Here is a 21606-nt window from a genome sequence, read left to right as displayed (position 1 = left end):
TAGATATAAAATGTTCCAGATACAAAAGGCTAAATACTATAAGAGTAATTCTTGCTTGCTACTTGTTTTTTCATATGCAATTTTACTACGTTAAAATTAAATCTTTCCTTTTAATTTAGAGAAAAGGGAAGATGATGTGGGATGTACTTTTGTATATGTGTTTTTTGAATTTGTTAATGAGTAAATCTGCTCTGGCCTATGACAGGGTTAAATATATATGTAATAAATGTAATTGCTGAAGGAGAAAGACACTAGAACAGAACCTAATCCAATAAGCCACAGCCTATGGCAATATGCAGATTAATAAAAACGGGTTAATTTAAGATGTAAGAGTTAGCCAGAAATACGCCAAAGCTATACGCCAAAACAATTTCTTTACTAACCAATTGTAATAAAACATATTCAAAGCATACAGAGGGGGAATCCTACAACATCCTATTTACCAGTACACTTTTTCATTAACCAGTTTTAATAAAGTATATTCACAGCATACAGAGGGGAATCCCACATCATCTTATAGGTCAAACAGTTTCTTTATTAACCAGTTGCAAAAAAACCTACTTACAGAATGCAGAGGAGAATCCCACATCAAATCCAAAGCATATACAAATTGAAACAAAAAATAACATTAAAATGTCATAATTAATATACTTAGGTAAATTGCAAATAAGACTAAAATTATGTAAAAGACTATTCCTAACATATGTGTGTGAAACATTACCCAAAATACGTCTAAAGTGGCCTATGCACTTTAGGGATATTTTCTTAGCAGAAATATCTTCATATCATGGTAAAATTTAATTACAAATTGTTATTCTTCAGAATTAGACATTAAACATTAAACTTCTGACTATCCTTTAAAAAATAAAATAAATTGGAATTGGTATATAAAATGAAAAGAAGAAAAATATTGTTTTAGTCCCCTGACTGCAGTCTGAGTATGGAATAGCATATAGCAGAAGCCTGAGGCTGCTTGCTTACACCTGAGTAGGTCAGGTAGCAAAGAAAAGGAGATTTTGTGTTGAGCTGCTTTCTTCTTTTCCACCTTTTATTCAGTCTGAAATCTCAGCACACAAGATTGCACAATGCACACTCAGGTTGGGTTTACCTCCCTCAGTTAAACCTCTTTGTCAGCTGACATAGTCAGAGGTGTGTCTCACTAATACTCCAGGATTTTCCTAATTCATTCTGATTGACAATGAAGACTGACTATCAAAATATATTAAAATGATCATATAGAGGTTGGAAAATGTATAGAGGAAAATGTTTCTGAAAACAAATATAATTATTCTGTTTATCTTGCTCTGTGGATACATATTTTAGATGTACTGATTCATGATTTGAGTCATTCTGGGCAAATTGATCCGGTCTACCCAAAACTTTCATGGACACATTGGATGTTTAGGATTGGCTGTTGAGAGTGTTTGAGGCACAAGTGCACACTTTAACTCCCATGAAACCAGGCTGTCCCATTAGCTCTGACCAGGGCAGAGATAGAAATATCTCTGGGGACTTGTTCGCTTTCTGTGTAGATCAGAAAAAAACAAAAACAAAAACTTCAAACTATAGGTTGAAGGAAAGACCCTACCTTAAATGACTTGTTGTAGATACATAAAAATCAGTGCAGTTGACCTGACACTCAGTTATGTAGCGTTGTGCCATTTACAGGCTCAAGAAAAACACACCTACCAAATAAGAGACCCATACATTCCCTTCTATTTGGCACATAAAAAAGAGTATAGGCTGAAAGTTGTCTTTTAGCAGTCAGGAAAATCAGAAAAGAGTTAGTGATAGCCTGCCTGATTACGATGTTTAAGTTTTTTTCTCCAGAGCTTAAGGAATTTTCCAATATATAACATAAGTCTTCAGCTTGACTGAATTGAAAAACAAATGTGTCATCTTCTTCTGAGAAAACTCGTTGGTTAATTAAAAAAAAAAAACTATGTCCAAAGGTTTTGATCCTTAGGTGCTAAAACTCATTTGATTAAACTATAATTTACTTTGAAAACACTATGTTGATATGCTTTATATTTCATGGGTGAAAAAGAGTGATTCCTATTTGTATTCCCTTACAATATCACAATAATTTTTTTCTAGAATTCTGGTGACCACCAGAATTTTTTTAGGTGGACTTGAGGGTAGACAACCTCAATTAGGTATTTGGTAGAATCAGGGATTCTGATAGACCCTCAGTCAAGCCACTTGTCTTACACAAAGAACACACATAACAATAAACTATTGAGAAATGTCTCTTAAAATATTGCCATTTGCATGCCATCTTGATAGTGCCCATAGCTAACTGCATTCTAACTAGCTCTTTTAACTGACTGTGGGTTGGCGAATAACCTTTAGTTATTTATAATTGATTATACCACCTATGGAAAAAAAGTATTTCTAAATGTCTTACCTTTAGTCATTAAAGAGTTTAAGCCTACTTCTGAAATCATGTTCCAAGACCTTTCCATTTTTGGAAGTTTAGTTTAAAATCCTAAGATGTTTTCTTTTCTACCATCTATTCTCTTCATCTTATTTTCTGAGTTTTTGTCATTGCTCTTATCCTCTGGTCAATGATAAACTCTTATTTTTCATTCTTTCTTTGACAATAAATTGCTGTTCATGATTTCAACCCCTCTACTTGTAAAAGGATCAAGAATTATTTACTGGACCCCATGAGCATCTGTAAATTTGTCAAATCATTCTTTTCTTATAGCGTAATAAGGTAAGGATGCTGATTTCAGGTAATACCTGTAAACGTAGCCGCAGATCATTGAGCCAGTTAGAAGCAGATTTCCAAGTATTGTGACTTAAACACTCAGTAATATTCCATAACTTTGATTATGAAAACATAAAATTTATGGTCAAATTTTTGAGTTTATGTGACAGAGAGAGATGATAGAAAGTCACTGTGAGTTAAATGATAGACCTGCAAAAATTGTTTAGGAAAGGTATTATTTAGTATTTCCTTTTATGCTTCCTCTTTTTTAAAGTAGACTGCCTTGTTGCCACTGGAGATAGTATTTTCCTACCCGATCTTTTTGTTTATCTCTTGTGTTTAGAAAATGAATCTTTAATGAATGTTAATCAAGTTTCTAATTATAATATCTTTATATTTAATGTTTATGTATTAGATGAAAGGCAAACATTTTGGGACCAGTCACAAAGGGCAGCAATAATTTCCTCAAAAGCATATATAATTAATTTTATTACTCTATAATATCTTTAAAATTTGAGATCTTTGATTTAGATCAAACTCATTGATTTAGAAAAAAAGTGAGTCTTTAGTACTTAAGTGTGAAATTTGTGCTGAAAATCCTCAATTGCAATTTAAATCCTGTGCAATTATCCAGAATATATAAAAGTAATATTTGTGTGATATTTAGAATTATAGACTAGCCATATCTTGTTTGTTGATTTTATTTGCTTTTTATTCCTCATACCTATTTATAGTAATTTTAAAATAATAAATACTAACATATTGAAATATTTTTATATAATAGTTTATACAACAAAACTTTCTGATTTGTTATCAAATTATTCATTCTTATGTCATTCTAGAAATCTGTTGGTATCAGAATGAACTCTGGGTTTTTGTGTGTGCTTCATACTATAAAAAAGAAAGTCTACCTCTCATTGTAAAACAAGAGTAATAATAAGACTAATATCAGATGATTTTCAAAACAAATAAAAATGTCCATACCTAAGTAAATTCTTTACAGTACTAAGAAAATTATAAATAAACTTTTTGAATCTGTTTGCTGTCAGTGAATTGCATCAGTGTGTGGAAATACACAAATAATACTATATTGAATAACTAAACAGAGCAACGAAGAATAAATAAATGAATAATCAAATACAGTAACAATTTTTTCATAATATGATTACAGTATTTTTAAATGTCCTAAAGGCATTCTGTATGATAAATTGGAGATTGAATTCAAAGTATATATAATTAAATTATTTTCAATTCACTGCTTTCTATGATAGAAGTAGGGCATATTTATTAGTATCACTATAAATCATTCCATATAACCTAGCTTTTAGGAAGTGAAAAATTTTTGGATCAATTGGTAACTCAAGAAAAGAAAAGATTAGGTCCCAAACTAATATCCTTCCACTATTACATCAGGAATAAAGTTCTTTCCAACTGTTCCATTTTAGAATATAGCATGATATCATTCTAAACTTCCAACACTATACCTTTAATCTAACCCTAAGAGTTCACTCTAGTACAATTAAACAGTAAGTTGAGACCTTGACATAGTTTATCACCTCTTGTGAGTTCAATAGGAAGATTGGAGATGAGATGGTAACCATAATGATGACAACTAGCATAGACTTCAAAACATTTTCTACAGAAAGTAATGTTTCTGATGGGCCTTGAGAGAAAGTATGATACAAAAGAAGCAAAAGGACATGGCTCGTAAAATACAGGTGTAGGCATAGGTTAAAAGTTATTCAGACTCCATGAGCTGTACAAAATTACCTTATCAGGAGAGCAAGTAGTAAATAAGTAAAAAGACAACAGAAATTTGTCACAAAAATTGAATCCTTATGCTCAGCTCTAAATTCTTCCAACATAAAAAAAAAAGTCTCCTTGCTTCAAGATCATTGACTTAATATCAAGGGAATAACTTCTTAATTTCTTTAGAAGATGGATGGCCTAATCCATTCTTGAAAAAGGATTCATTAGAGAAAAGGAGAATGGCATTTAGTAGTTAAAACTGTATTTAGTTACCCTGAAATGCCATTGTTTGCTACAAGACAATTGAAGCTACCATCTGCATCTACTGCATTAAGGTCACTTTTCAATGCAACAGAAACAGTTTATCTTTTCCTTTATATTTTTAAGAAAAAAATATTCCAGAATGATAAATAAAAAGGAAAATGATGATGTATCAGTATTAGAGTTCCTAGCCAAGATATGTAAGAACTTTGTTCCTACCATACATACATACACACACACACACACACACACACACAAAGAGAGAGAGGGGGGAGAGAGAGAGAGAGAGAGAGAGAGAGAGAGAGAGAGAGAGAGAGAGGAGAGGGAGAGGGAGAGGGAGAGGGAGAGGGAGAGGGAGAGGGAGAGGGAGAGGGAGAGGGAGAGGGAGAGGGAGAGGGAGAGAGAGAGAGAGAGAGAGAGAGAAATTAAAAATTTAGAACCTGCAATAAATTATCACTTTTAAGTACTTAGAAGAAAGTCTATATGTGTTTGTATATCAAATGTGTGCACATAACATCAAAAAGCAAACAACAGCTACCAACTACCATACTGATAGATTTGGACTTATCAAACATTGTCAGGAAGCCTGACTCAATGGCTTACCATGCTGTTCACTGCAAATGATCAAAAAGGATCAAAACACTGCTTAAGGTCCAGGATAGATTTTCCCTGTACTTATCTATGCTCTGCAGTGACAGTCTTGGTATTGACTATTTGAAACAAGCAGCTTATTTAGTTTTTGATGACCACTTAGTAATGGCATCATTAGGTTGAATACAATAATATTAAATAGACATTCACTGTAATTTTTCACATACAAAAGAATTATATTTCACATACAAAAGAATTATATTAAGAATTAAAATGAATTAATATTATAAAATTAAATGAACAACCAGCAGTATTTTACTGCTAAGATATATGAAAGTTTAAAAAAATAATTCACTAAGGGGGGCTTTCATTGATAAAACAGAACCCTAAAATAGTGAGGTCAAATTGCACAATTTCTCATGGAGGGTTGTAGATTATAAGTACAATTATTAGACAATTAGTCCTTATAGAATTCATCTGAGTCAGTGTGATATCCAATTTCAATTTCCAAAGATTTCTAAAACTCAAGATAAAAACAACAAATGTGTGAACATTTGAAGATTTGGTTCTGTTTAGGTCCCTGAGGATAATCTATATTCCCCAAATTTTGCAATAAAAATGGTTCCTGTTTGAAAGACCAAAGCTGAATAAATTTTAATATTATTACAGTATAAAATATTTTCTTTAAACAAACATAATATATACATTGCTGATAATACTGGAAATTACCAAATGCAAAGGCTAGAATGTACCTAAATCCATGACAGGTATTTATAAGTGATAAGCTTTATTTCTTTCACTATAAGAGTTGCAATAATTTCAACAATAAAATGTTAAATTCTGGACTTTCAATTTCCCTGGGGAGAAAAATGAGTCAAAACAGCTGTGAAGGAGGGTAAGTTAGGGTTCTAAACTTTGTTTGCTGTAAACACAATTCATTCTACATTGCAGGAGCGCTCATGGTCAGGGTAGAAAGCGATATAAGCCTTTAAGGACACAGTCGTTTTGAATTTAAAGTGTAACCTTTGCAGAGTTTTGTTGACTAGACAAAATTTGAAATGTCATTTTCTTGTCTTAGAGATGTATGTTACACTGTTTTTAGAATTTACATTCCATTAAACTAGACAGTCACATGCTTTCTCTATAAGAGAAGGAATTAATTCATTAGGTAATAAACAACAAAGTAAAAAGGGCAAAACTTGGGAGGCATTGGGTGCCATTATCTTAATTTTCAGGAAGTTGTGTCCCATTAGTTCCATGAGAGTATGTCCATGTCGCCAATGTCAGCTAAATATCATCAAATCAATTTTGAATTTTAGGGCCTGCTTCCCCAATGAGCTGAATTCAAATTTTAAGGGTTAGCAAGGAAGTGACGGTAAATTTGCAGCATATCTGTAATAATTGTTTTGTGTGTGCTTTAGAAATCCCTTTTATACATAAAAATAGTGATATTTGGAGGTTTTGTAGATTCTTTTCCTGAATCCATTGTCAAAAAGTTTGATATTAAATGTAAGCCTATTTGTCTATATTAAAAGCCAAATATGTTTTCCCTCACTGTTTGCTTATAAATATTCAGTGCTTCAGTAACCCAAATAAATAAATGGCCCTCTTCATTTCATTCTGTATAATTTACAACAGATCAAAGATTATAACATGGTACAGTCAGAGTCAAATTGAATTGCATTTATTACTCACAAAAAAATATTGCCTAACCCAACAATACCATTAAGAACCAATTATAGTGTGTGTTTGTTCAGACACATATATACATATACTTTATATTTAGTTTAGAGACCTAAAACTTTTAGATTATATATGGAGTTCTCTACTATAGAAATAAAGATAGGAACAGTAAAATACTTTAATTTTATTTATATGAATGTATTTATGAAAATATCAGTCTTCTGGCCTTTTCAAAAATATACTAACATTGATTTTTAATGAAACACAAAGTTTAAAAGATACATGATTGTTCATCTCAAATTTTATCGTTTTCATGACTGTTGTGAACTCCTTTTCAACAAATGATTTAATTCTACACTTGTACTGGCTTCTTAAACCTGAACTTAATAGATACAGGCTTAGAAAATAAAAGCTCAGAATGGGCACTTTTCTCTCCTAGTGAACAGATAAATCTTTGTTATGTACATTGATTTTCCTTTAAAAATTGTCTTTATCAATAAACTTCACAAATACAATGTCTCTTAGTTATTTACATATGGTTCTTTGTGAAGTAAGCTCTAGAAAATGGTGGTTAGAATATTAATTTGCTGCCTTTTTTTTTAAGGAGTGAAACATTTGTTATTCTTCATCAATACTTTTAGGTTATACTCTACAATCTCTAGTTGGAAAACATCCTAGTGAAGGGAGACAACAAAAGTCATAGAGAGGGAAGGGGAGTTACGAGTTCAAAGGAAACACCCTGAATGCTGATACTATTTTTTCCTTCCCATAGGAAACCACAGCCAGATATCTCGAGTGCCCGTTGCTATTAAAGTGCTGGATGTCAATGACAACGCCCCTGAATTCGCAGCTGAATATGAGGCATTTTTATGTGAAAATGGAAAACCCGGCCAAGTAAATATCTCCATGTTGTTAATGCTGAATATGTTTGTATACAACTGTCTCGTATTTACTTAATCGGCATCATCGTGTGCATTTGCACTGGTTTTCTCTACAAAGTCACAGGCATAACACTCATCCAAATGGGAACAGAAAAGAATATTTGTCTTTTTCATATATTAATTCTCCTCCTTATGACCAAATTGTCTCATCAAAGTGGAATGATCTGCTCTGCTATGAACCCAAAGCCAAATCATTGTCTTAGGATTCATCAGATATGGGTGATGCGTGGGAATTATCTTACAGTGCAGGAGCTTAACACAACCTTCACATGACAAGAATCTAATCAACAGCTCCTTGCAGTCATGCATTTTTGCTTGAGATTTAAAAGAGTAACACTTAATTGTTGGCCCAGGAAAACCAGTAGTTTATAGAAAACTTTAGGTAGCTATTTTTATGTCAGTACACGTGTTATGTAAATTTAGGCAATCATAAAGTAGATATCAATTTTTAGAAATGCCCATAAGGCAATTTTATGTGTAATAATGGGACTCATGTTGCATAGAAATACTGAAGACAGAAAGATAAAGGGCAGAAAATAAGAGCATAAAGCAGAGAAGACAGAAAGATGAAAATACAGGAAAACAGGGAAGAAGGGAGGGGATGAGAGAGGAAGGAAGGAATGAAGGGAGGTATGTGGGAGGGAGAGAGGGAGGGAGGGCAGGAGGGAGGGAGGGAGGAAGGGAGGGAAGGATAGAGGGCGGGAGTGAGTAAAAATAACAACAAAATCTCCAGAAGTCACTATACTCTGAATGTTGAAATGAAATTGGCCTATGTAAAGTATTACAAAACCACAAATGTAATAGATTTATTTTAACAAGGTGCTGAAGTACTGTATGTTTAAGAAATTTATCATTTTTCAACTTCCTAATTTATTTCTGGATGGTGACATTTTCATTTAAATAAACAGCAGCTGACAGCATGCCACTGGAGTTGTTAATCCAACTATTCTTGTGCCTCATGTGGGTGTTAGGAATTAAACTTACTATTTGCCAAGAAGCTTACCTGACAAGAGTCATATTTTTCTTTATCCTAAAAGAATAGGACTGTAGTTCTCTAACTCTATTTTCTTATTTGATATTTTGAAAGGGATGAAGGGTTACCTGCCCATAAAACAGTGGGCAAATTCTTCTAGACTATTCCTCCTTAAATGCTTAGGTTCCCACCCACCCCCAGTCTACCAAAAAGCAAAACAAAAGAAAACAAACAAACAAAAGGAAACACACACTTCACGCACAGCAAAGCTAAAGTTCTCAGAATAAAATGCATCATCTTTAAGTAACTAGGCATTCAGCCTTATGAGGCTTTATTTTCATGTTCCAAAATTAGCTTTGTTTCTTAAGTTTACAACATAGAACTGCCAAGTAGGAATCATACCTTCCAAACATCATCCATTTGTGGACCCTATTGGCAGGATAAATCACGGTGTGCCTGTATGTGTGTGTGTGTGTGTGCATGTAAACATATGTATGCAAGTGCCTGCATGAACAAATATTAATGATACTATTTAGCCCGGGTGCTGGATTAATAAGCACAGAGATATTGATCAAAATGTAACAGGTCAAGTTCAAGGATATGGTTGTTACACGGACCAGAAAATTGATAGGATAACAGAGCCTCCACAGATAGAAGTGAGGCATTTATATATCATACGGACTCTGCAGAATGCATTAGAATTTAAGCAGAACTTCATTGCTCATGCAGAACTCATCATACAAGTTCAGAGTCAATGGCATTGACACTAAACACATTGGCCTCTATAGTGGTATCGACAAGAATGCTGCATGGATCTCTAAGAATTTGGACTTTTACCCTGTGGAATTTGATTGTTTGTAAGGATTTAATATTTTTTTCTGCAGTTCTTCTTATCTTCAGGAAAAAAAAAACAGAATAAAATTCAACACAGTGTTTCTCAACCTTTTCTCTGCAACATCAAAATAAAAAGTTTATTCTTTGTTTTATGAATTTTGCAAGTCACAATGAATGGTTTATTTTGTGAGCAATGCGTTTGCCATGTGTGTGTCACTGCACTGTGCCCCCTGTGAGTGTGATTTCAGACTGCTTACTGGAGTTTTATTTCCTTGAAGGGATCAACCATTGTTTTGCATTCGTTTGGACCATAGATCTGACTGAGTGAGGCATCTACTATTGTTTATACAATTTCCTCAAACCCTCCGAAATCTTTGTGTCAGCCAGAATTCATGTAGATCTCTTATATCATTCCTGTCTAACTTTTCGTGTCTAAATACCTAATTCTTAGATTTTATCTTATTCCTACATTTCTATTTTGTTACTAAACTTTATAGTGTGTACTTGCAAAGTTTGAAATATTTGCATTTCTTTTTCCTTTCATTCCTTAATTTTTCTAGATAATCCCTCAGTACATAGCAAAGGATGGCTTTGTACCCAGAATTTTACTGACACTTCCCATACTCTTAACCTTTCTGCCTAGGTCACCCCCTACTGTGATTACAAGCATATGCTCTCATTTCCAGCTACACTATGTGTTTGTCATTTCTCATAATATACCACAAATGTCTAACTCACTATGGAATTACAATGTTCATCCATAGTGATCATAATATCATGAAAATAAATAAATAAAACTATCACTTACTCATTACATCAATAGTTATCTTAGTATTGTTTAATGATTTATGTTGTGCACTTGAAATACACAGATTTCAGAATAAACGTATAGAGAAACAGCTTCCTCATAGCTTTTGCACCTGGAGAAATTTAATAATACTCCAGGGCTAGCTCTTAAATATACCCAGTATAAGTGTTTGGATTGGAAGAGTATATACAAAGCAACTTAAAATACCTTATGACAGAGATAGAGAATCTACTTCAACATGCTCATATCAACAGTATTTGATTTCTCTACACACATCTAGAATCTTAAAGAAGGCAAAGAAAGAGGACCCTTTGCCTGTCTGGATAATCAGCTCTACTTCATAATGCATCTTATTAAAAGAGGTGTAACTATCTGAAGAAACCCTAAAATCCTAAAATCCTAAAATGGTTCCTCTGACCTTCTCAAAATTCTGAAGCAAAAGATAGAGTTCATAAAACTGAGTCTCTTGAGAGAGCAACAATAACTATTATGAATAGTCTGGAGTCACTCTCCATCACAGAAAATCTATCCAAATCCTTTCGTTTTTGAATACATTTAATGGTCCTGCTAAACAATAAATGTTAATGCAACAGTTTGGATCACTATTCTCTTAAAACACCATGTCTAAATTATATGGGTAAGTTATCTTATGTCACATGATATCAAGTGGTATACATCTGCAGAATTTAAGTCAAGCAGAGTCTGATTTTGATGACCTACCAAATAATTAACTATCAGTTTTATGAGATGCATAGAAAAGATCTCTTCACTTAATCCTGAATAATGCCCTGGATAAAACTGGGAATGTGAGTTGCATTTAAAAATATGTCTGATAATTGACACCTCTGGTGAAGAGGGTGTTTATTGTCACTGAGTGTCACCAGGGCTTGGCTAAGCATGAGAAATTTAGTGCCATACAATATCAGACTTTTATCATCACGAAATTTTCTTTCTGCTCCATGTACACTCATTTAGAATTTACAGATTTTCAAGAAATTCTTTCAAACACCCAACACAGAAAGAAGCTAAATGGCCCTAAAGAGGTAACAATACATGAAGAAAAGTCCTCAGATTATAAAATAAATTCCACAGGTACAGAAATCGTTGGTCTTAAGAGTTCAGCCAGAGCCTATCTGAAGACAATGGGGAACCCAGCTGGACGGGAGGAGGAACAGGTAACAAATGCTCAGAGACTAGTGTCTTCCTTAAGTGTGTTCAGCAGCTCTACATGCAGAACCACACATGGAGAAAACAAAAGCCAGCGAGATTTCAGGACTATGCCCTTCCTCTTAACTTCCTTGACTGAATTTTCCTAGTGTTTTATTTCAAATACTAATGTCTTGCTTACTATATACAGGTTAGTAGATGCTTCCTCCCAACAGTTTCTCAGCCCAGGAACTAAACAACTATTTATTTTGTTTTGAGTCAAGGTGTCCTGTTTAGTGTTCAAAATACTTGGACAATAGGTTTTTTAAGTGTTTCATTCCTTCATGAAACAGTGTGTCTTCTCCCTATAAATGAATGTATTGGATTATAATGTGAGTTTCATTAGTGTCTATACTAATGGAAACCTTCTGTTGAGAAAGAAGTCGTTAGGTCTGGTTTATAAAAAGAATATAACAAAATAAAAAAAATTAGCTTATAAATGTTACCTATCCTTGGCAACATTTTAGCCATTTAGTACTTATTATAGAATTATCACAGTTCAACAAAACACAGTCACTCACACTTCTGGATGATATGTAGCATAGTTACTATAGAAAGGAGAGTAATAAAAATTTATAATTATGTTTTAAGTTGATTTCATTCAACAATTAGACATATTTCAAAAGTTAATTTCTCAAATATTATTACTGAAACATTTGCTTTACTCTCAGATAGACAGTATACATACCAAACTCTTCAGATGAAAAATTGTTAATTTATGTATTGAACTATATGAATTATGCATTAATGGTGTACCAATCATTATAACATCAATTCGGAAAAATATGAAAGGAAAGAAGTATTCTCTTAAAGCCAGTGAGGAAGACATTGTAAACATTATTAAGAGTTTTAGTTAGACGGAAACAAAAATTAAACACATAACAGAGGAGAACAATGAAATTGAAGAAATCTTATGTAGTATCAGATAATTTTTTTTCATTTGTTGTTATTTAAAGTGAAACTAGAGAATGAGAAAAGATTAGGCACACAGGGGACCTTCTAACCATCAATTTAAGGCAGTTCAGAATCCACAGCAATATCTCTGCTTGACAAGCGAGGACATCTGTGAATCAGAATATTTTCTAGAATTCCATGGCTGAGTAGAATTTGCACCAATATTTGCGAGTGCAAACATATATTATAAAGAGGAAAAAGCCGTGAGGAAACTGTAACTGCCAAGCATATTCGCTAGTCCTTTTGTCTCACAGTGTCCTTTTGTTGACAACGGAGACAGATGTAACTTAAACTGTTTGCTGTGGTGGGAAATAATATATAGAATTATTTAACATATTACAGATGTTATTAGTTGTGCAATTTGACATTTTCAGGAATTGCAAAACTGTAGAAGCCAAGGCTGAAGAAGAGAGTAGTGTTTCCTTTTCTACTTTTTGTTTGAGACAAAGCCTCACAATGCCTTACTGACCTGGAATAGGATCCTGGAGATCTGGCTGGCCTGGAACTCACAAAATTCCCCCTGGCTCTGTGTTGGGATTGAAGACATGCACCATCGCACATGAAGTAAAGGTTTCATGAGACTACAGAAATGTTTCAAACTCAGTTCCTGAAGATGCCAAAACCTTTGCAATTTTTAGAATCTCATTGTACTTCTCAAGGAAAAAGACTTTTAAAATTTTGTGAGCATGTAGAATAACTTTTAGGAATCTAGCCATGAGAATATTAAGATTCTGAATAAAAATAAGAAACACCATCAAAGGCGGAAACATATATCAACTCATGAGAAAAAATAACATACTATGCTCAAACACACTCTGGGACACCTTGGATAAAAAGAAAGCCTCATAAGAAAAGTAATGATAATTATCCTTTGACAAACCCAGAGAAGAATGAATCTGTAACTTGGTTCATTTGTTTTTCAGTTTCTGAGATCTTTTCTATGAAATATAAAGCAACAAAATAAAAGGAGGGTGCTTTGTAAGACTTGTGAAGCAGTTTACAAGGGATTTAGTTTCAACCTTCCTATCAGCCATTTCCTGAGCTATCTGCACACCCAAGTGGGAGTCAAGGTTAATTTAAACCAGAGGAAACTGATAATGTAAACAGAATACCTGAAAAACTATTTTTTCGCTTGAGTTTGGGTAGAATAAAGATGGTTAGTTAATTGGGGTCCATAACCTGTATATGGAGAAACTTCATGCAGCGAAACCTTGTTAAGTGGGCTATTAATAGGAGTATAATTTGAAAAGCACAATTCTGAGAGCATTAAAAGGATTTTTGATAAAATATTGTTGAAGAATATGGAGTAAGAACAATACAAATGTCATTCATATCTATGACAGCCATTTTGTGACTCAGCGTTAAGGAATGATAGTTAATTTAAACTCTCATATTTTTGGAAACACCAGGCAGGCAGATATTAATATATTCATACACACATATACATATTGCTTTTACTTTTAAGGAAGAGCTTCATGTAGCCTATGTCAGCCTGGAACTCATTATGCAGTCATAGGTAGCAAGGAACTACAGATTTTCATGCCTCCACCTCCCACATGTCTTACTAAATATTTAAAACATCGACATTTTTTTGTAATTAAATAGCAATATGGGTTGAATATCTCTAATTTAAAAATCCAAGACATAAACTTCTGTAAAATCCAAGTGTTTTTGTACTCAAGTATGACATCTTGTGCAGAAAACTTCACAGCTCGTCAGGGGAAAGGTTACAGCACAAATACAGTCAGGAGTACAGCTTATGGAGGAGTATGTGCGTGTCATGAAGAAGTCCGTGGGTTCAATCCCTAAAGATACATACAAAGAAAAGTATGTTCGAAACAAGACAAATGAAAATTATATCAAATTATCTTCAGATAGCATATACAAGTGTGCATGATAAAGAAATGGATTTCGTTTATAAACTAAACTCCCACCCTTTATATGTCTTTTTGTAAATATGCAAATATTTTACAATTTGCAAAATACTTTAAATTTACAGTTCTAAAGCACTTTAGATAAAGGAATAAACAAATTACGAATTTTTGATAAGTGCTGAAGCTAAAAATAAAATATACATTAATAGAAACATACCTGCTTTGTTGTCTTGTTATTGTTACATATTTTGAGGTGGCTTGCAGAAGTACAATACAAATAGATCCTAATTAAGTCAATACCATAAAGAATAAGCTATAGATTATTTTTAATAAATCCACTTATTATTTATAAGTGTCATATTTTTCTATGGAGAAGAAATGATCACATACCCTTTTATTAATAGTATGAACTTGTGGATTAGAATTAGTTTATGAATTTGTTTAAATTTTTCAAATTCCCTGATCTACAGAGACGAACACATAGTGTCTAAATCTTCCAAACCCTTGTCTTTGATCGAACTGAGATTGATGATCATAAGAGAAAGGGCAATAATGTTTAAAGTTCTAAAGTGAATTCTAATTTTATAATTTTTAAACTTATTAACTACTCAGTAAGAATTTAGGATAAGGGGAAAGTCACGTGAACACAAGTACATGTTTGTTCCATTTGATTTCCCAAAGTATGGGCATGATCATGCTTTTGAAGAAAGCAATACCTACTCTAGATATCGACAGGCTTTAGGATTAGACTTTGTATTAAGGATGCAAATTGGGTACAAAATGTAGTCAGAGATAGTAAAAAGATGGAGAAACTGATAGTCACAGTTCTATAGCTTTCAAGTGATATGAAGAAACCTTCCTTATTTCTATGAACTAAAAGTTGTAGATGATAGTATTTCTAAAAGTAGGTTTCTGAACACAACTTGCGCAATAGCAAAATAATCGGTGAGGTGGGGTGGGGTTGTGAGTGTGCAAGGGTGTGTGTGTGTGTGTATGTGTGTATGTGAGGGTGTGTGTTTTATTTGTATGTTTAGTGTGGGATACTAAATAAGGTTGAGAAACATTTAATTGAACCAAGTTCAAGAATATTGGCTTAGCAATATTTTGTTTAATTGTATTCTCCTTGCATATATGAAGTCTCATGAATTTCCAGAAGAATTTTGCATGGTACTTTGGCTCTGTAACTCATTTCTGATTATAAAATATTTCAAATTTATATGAAAAAATATAGATGAAATTAATGACTGAAGGAAATCATTACTTTTTTAAGAATAAAAGATAGGACTCAGTTAGCTCGGGAATCAATGTTTGCCTGCACAAGCAGGCATTGGCATATAAACTATGTGCTAATATGTTGAGCATGGAAAAGAGACAGATTGGAAAAGGGATTGTGATTGTGAAGACCACTGCAGTTTACCTGTAAATGAAAACTAACTAATTCAGTATTTATAAAGCTCCATAATACATGGAGTGGTTTGTATTTAATATTGGTTATTTCAGGGGACATAAAAATATGATGCATTTTGGGTCAACAAAAAATTTAAGGAGCAAAAGAGATAGAAAAATAACTAACATATCTAAACATGCCATTCAAAAAACATCAACTATATTTTCTTAAATCAGTTTAGTGTCAATAAATATGAGAGGGTGAAATTAAACATGGGATGAAGGGTTAGGTTTTTGTTAGTGGATTTGTGAGAGCCCAAATTTCATCCATTTAGCTAAGAGACACTGAAATTTCTCATACCCTTCCTAGGTCCTTCTTGTAGCTCTCCACTTATAATACATGTTCTGAAGGTACATATGGCATGTTGGAGGCAAAAGGTGTTTCCATCTATAGAAATGACTTAGGAAGTCATGGTAAATAAGGGGAAAAAAATCCTGACCAAGACTGGGTGGCTAAACAAATTAGCTGACACATTCTGTCAATAACTTTTAAATGGATATGAACTTTGATTACACCTGGGTTCTTTTCCTTGTTTTGCTATAATTGGGGGTATTGAAGATTTATTTGTGTATGCTTCCTTTAATATCTGTAATTCTTCACTTGTTCAGTAAATCATGATTATTTTAACTTTATTTTCATGAAAAATATTTTAATGAAATCTTTCATGGAAAATAATTCTCGACAGTTTTGTTTTATTTGATTATGGACACCATAGATAATTTGATGAGAGCACGTGCTTTTTTCATGTATACATGTAAATTAATAAGTTCAAGTAATTTTAACTTTGAGCTACCTGAAGTTTATTCACCTGTGATCCATTTCTATTCAAGTTAAAAACTACTGCAATAATAGTTAGACATTTTTTTTCTATATCTATATCCACAATAAACCTGACAATAGGAGAAAAAAAGAGAGAGCTTTTAAAAATACTGTGTCCTACAATCTTACACAGTCCCTTCTTTTATTGACAATTTCTTTATTCCTTTTAATTAAATCACTGAGAAGTTAAAAGTAACAATAAGAACATTTTCTGAATGACAAAGTGGTTTATGACCTTGGTGACCATCATTGCAGCATTCCTAGATAATATACACACATACAAATGCATACACATATATTTATGTGCACTGTTCTTCTTTTCAGAATCCTTGAAGGATATTTCGAAAGTTGTAACACATTAGTACTTCCTTATCTTGTCTCCAGGTAGAGCTATGATTATAAATATTAATTTACTTATGAATTTTACCTTTCAGAATCAGTATTACCATAAAGTTGTTGAAAGCAAGGAAAAGAACAACAGAGATATATGGTTCATTTTTCAATTCCCAAAATGTTAGAAATCTAAGCTCAACTCTCCTAGAATGTATATATAGAAAATGTGAAAGTCCGTGACTTTGGGTGAACATTGCATACCTGTGAGAAGAAGCCAGTCTTTATCGAGACATGTTGAGGATGAGACATATTAATGCTTTTGATGTACTATTTAGCCCCCTAAAGCTTATTTCTTAGGACATTATAGGGCTAAATAAGAAAGAAAAATGTTCAGATGATCACTGATTTATCCATATATCCATTAATTTACTTATCTGTACCACAAATAATAAAAATCTATAAGGTCATTAGGATGAATTTGATATACTTGCAATTATCTAACATCTATTAAATAATTGCTTGTTGCTACGTGGCAGACATATACAAAATACTGAGTGGGAAATTTCTTATAGACCATCATGTTTGGAGAATTAAGAACAAATTAATGAGTAGTAACCCCAAGAACTCATTGGTAATGTTCTATTGATCACATGATACTCTTGTTAACAGATTGGATCTTCAAAAATGTAAATTATTGGAAAATACAATTTAATATGAATGGAAAGAAATCCCATACAGATTTAGAAGCAAAGATAATCTAATATTTTATTAGAACCAAAATTATATTGTGATACATACTATTGAATCTTTCTTTTTAGTTTTTTTTTTCTTTAAAAGATTCTTTGATGAGTTTCAAGAAATACAATGTCTGTGCACATCATAATTCAAGCCTGGCTTTGAAATGCATTTTCTTAATAATACCCTAAATACTCTTTGCTTTCTTTTTTGAAAGAGGTATGGAGATTGTTTTCAGTCTTCATTTAAGCTGAGTAAATATAGGAAATTTCAAAGCCTTAGTGGCCTTGTTGCAGTAAATTCATACAGAGAAGAGAAGATATGTAAACTGAAAATTAGGTACAGATCTCACATCTGTAAATTCTCTGGACATTTTTATAAATTTCCTTGCAAGATATTTTTAATTATATTAAAAATCAATGGAGGTCACAGAACCTCACAGTAGGAGCTCTGAGAATTCCACTTGCTATCTCTGCTCTTGCTCTGTAACAAGACTCTCTAGGGTCTCACTCCCTTGAATACATCTACATTTCTTTTTATTCCACTGTTTAAACTAAGTGTATTCAGATGTTATTACATCACTGAAAAATTCAGCCTTCTTAACATGGGTGTCTTGATGAATTTTAATGGCACAACGTCCTTCAAACGATCTACCCTCATCAACATTTAGATAAAGTGCTGAGACAGTAGTGACCTGTATTAAAGTAAAATGAAGCATCGAATATAGTTTAACCCAAAATGCTAACTGCAATCAATGTATGGGATGTTTGGAAAGTCAACGAGATTCACCATTTTAATCCCTTTATTCCTAGCACGTCATGAAGATAGCATGGATTGATTCTTACAATAAACCCCTTCTGCCCTAATGACCAAAAACGCATGAGAACCGCTCTTTTCAGTCATGTATTTAAAATGGCTTTAGGGCAGAATCACGTGGATTGTGGAACTTGCGTGTTGTTAAGGCCTGCCCTGATACTTCCTGGTTTGTTAGTTCGGGGTAAAATGCAGAAAGTACATGTCTAATGAGTCCTTATTGACATTAATGATGGGAAAAGAATGCTTCATTTCCAGTATGATGTTCAGACGAAAGTTCTGAGGTGTGGTATGGTAAGTAGCTGTATTCCTTTACTACAGGGATAATAGATTATGGATTGCATGTGCTGTTTTCAATATGCTGGATTCACTAATCAAATCACGCTCGTGTGGGTCATTTAGTCAGCACATATGAGTCTTTTCATCCACATTATATATAAATACTATGATCATTAGTACATAGTCAAGGTATACTATTAAAAAGTACTTAGTTGTGACCCCAGATTATCAAGAAACTATCTCTTTAACTCTTCCATTATTCATTGAACTCTCATACAAAATGGATGACCCCTCTAACTGTCTAACCTGGTTACAGAAGGTCACTGTAGTGATTTGGGTAAAGGCATGAAAGGGTGGCAAATCTGATTCAGAGGAGAGCCCTGTCATCCCTTTGATTACCACATGAGATTCTCACAGAGTTGTTCTTAAGTAAGGGGGTCAGTTTGTACTTGCCTCTTAAATAACTGTATATTCAAACTGCTTCAAGGAGTTGTGTGACAGAAACATCTTCTTACCTGGCCCTTTCATTCAAAATATTTTTTGACACTAAGACCCCAGAGCTAATCCACGCCATTAAGTGTTTTAGTTACAATAGTCTTCTATTCTATTTCTAGATCAAATAAAGCATCATGTAATCAAATAGTAGCAATGCCCTTAATAAATATATTTAAAAATGATTATTTCATTGGGCATTTCATAGCAATATTACTTCAATGTAGAAAAATAATCAGAACTTACCCATGGGGGAGAAAACACTTTGTGTTTTATGCACCTAAGAAATTAGGTTTCAGATTGTCTCAAATTACTTCCTTAAAGAAGGAACACTGTAATTTCGATGCGGAAAGTTTAACTTAAGAAACCTCTCTCTTAATGAGGGCCTCTATGCTTAATGATAAGTTGCACTTGCAGCTACTTAGGGTCATAGGGTGACCCAAACTGACTGTACTTATAATGAGTTATATAGTGCAACTAGATACATTTCTTAACAAAATTTAAACATAACATAAACTTTAATTTTTTAGCTTTAGTACATTTTCAAATATACTTTATGGTACTATGCAAAGTCTCAAAAATACTAAAGTTCAGAGATCATAGTTCTCACATTTGAATAAGTCATAAGCCACAAGATAAAGTCATACAAAAAGTGATCTTTTTCCTTTCCATTGAAAATTTCAAAATCCAATGGAACTTTTATATTCAAATATACACAATATATTTGGAACCATTATTATTTACTCAACATTTTATTATTCTGAGAGCACTTCCTTGTCCTCACACTTTTGCTATATCTATTGCCAACTTTGCTATCAAGATTCATTCTTATCGGAATCATGTGATTGTTATATGTCATATAAGCCACATTTTTTTTTGCTCTTCTGCACCATTTCCTATTGAAGTAACCAATATCATGGAATCATGAATGAATGTTAAGATAATCCCCTGTCATCCTAGGAAGCAACATGGCATTGTTAGTATGAATTTTGAAAATGAACATAGCACCACCAGTGTAGGATTCCAAGAATAGGTATCTGTCTGAACAGCAGCCGTTCTTCTGATGGCTGCCATATAGTTACCTCGGGGTACAAAGCCAAGCATTTTTTGATATATATTATCCACTAACTTTAAAAAACAACATTCATTATTGGAAGAGAACAGACACAGCTCCCCAGGAAGGTCTCCCATGGGGAATTTTGTGCGAGGGACACTCCATCTGGCATTTACACATATCCTAATGGGTAAAAAGGTGTTGTGAGGATTCAAGGTTGAGTCTTACCTCCAAGATCCTCCCCAAAGCCCACTCCAGTCACTGTAACAGTTCCAAATCTCATTCTAGATACCCGTAAATACTCAAATTGGAAAGAAACCTGTAATTGCCCTGTGGAACTTTCAAATACACTTAACTTTGCTATTTCAAGCCACAGACATCAAATGGAAACGAAGGTAATGCTCTTAATTTTCATCAACTTATCACAGCTGAGGTTTTAAAGTGATGGATACTGCTCAAACCATTCCTGGCACAAACCATCCATGACGATTTAGAAAGCTGAAAATGAGTCTTTGGACCAAAGTAGCAGACCACAAAAAGGATATCACTGGCCTATTACAAGTAATGGGAGCCCTCTGAAGTGATCAGAAATGCTGATGCCCATTTTATGTTACAGGTCATTCAAACAGTAAGCGCCATGGACAAAGATGATCCCAAAAATGGACATTATTTCTTGTACAGTCTTCTTCCAGAAATGGTCAACAACCCAAATTTCACCATCAAGAAAAATGAAGGTAAATATGTTGACTTTGCGAAATGCTGCACTGTGAATTGCTGAGAAATGGCAAGTGATTTCCCAATGCAAATGGAAAATACAGTTGAAATAATTTTGTCATTGGTAGCTGAAGCCCATTTGTCAGCAACATAGCAAGGTAGATATGTAACTTCTTCTTCCTAATATTGAAATTATAGATAAAAAAATCTGTTGATGAAAATCGGTGTTATACCAGGGAATACCTCAGTCATCCCCTTATTCTTCCAAGAAGACTGAGAATCTGAAATCTCATTCACAGAATGAAATGGTTTGCACTTTGTAGTTGGTAACTT

General features: G+C 33.3%; 1 protein-coding gene across 7 annotated transcripts in view; it reads left to right on the top strand.

Moving 5' to 3' along the window:
* Positions 1–21606, top strand: part of Cdh8 (cadherin 8) — a 349279-nt gene that overhangs the window by 272424 nt on the left and 55249 nt on the right. For all 7 annotated transcript variants that reach the window (XM_075977043.1, XM_075977045.1, XM_075977042.1 and 4 more), the window contains exons 9-10: positions 7770–7891; positions 21176–21293. In XM_075977043.1, the coding sequence (XP_075833158.1) occupies positions 7770–7891; positions 21176–21293 (240 nt within the window). The remainder of the gene's footprint in view (positions 1–7769; positions 7892–21175; positions 21294–21606) is intronic.

The sequence above is a fragment of the Microtus pennsylvanicus genome, chromosome 6, assembly GCF_037038515.1.
Source record: "Microtus pennsylvanicus isolate mMicPen1 chromosome 6, mMicPen1.hap1, whole genome shotgun sequence".
NCBI classification, from domain to species: Eukaryota; Metazoa; Chordata; class Mammalia; order Rodentia; family Cricetidae; genus Microtus; species Microtus pennsylvanicus.
This window is presented reverse-complemented; position numbering and strand designations above follow the sequence as displayed.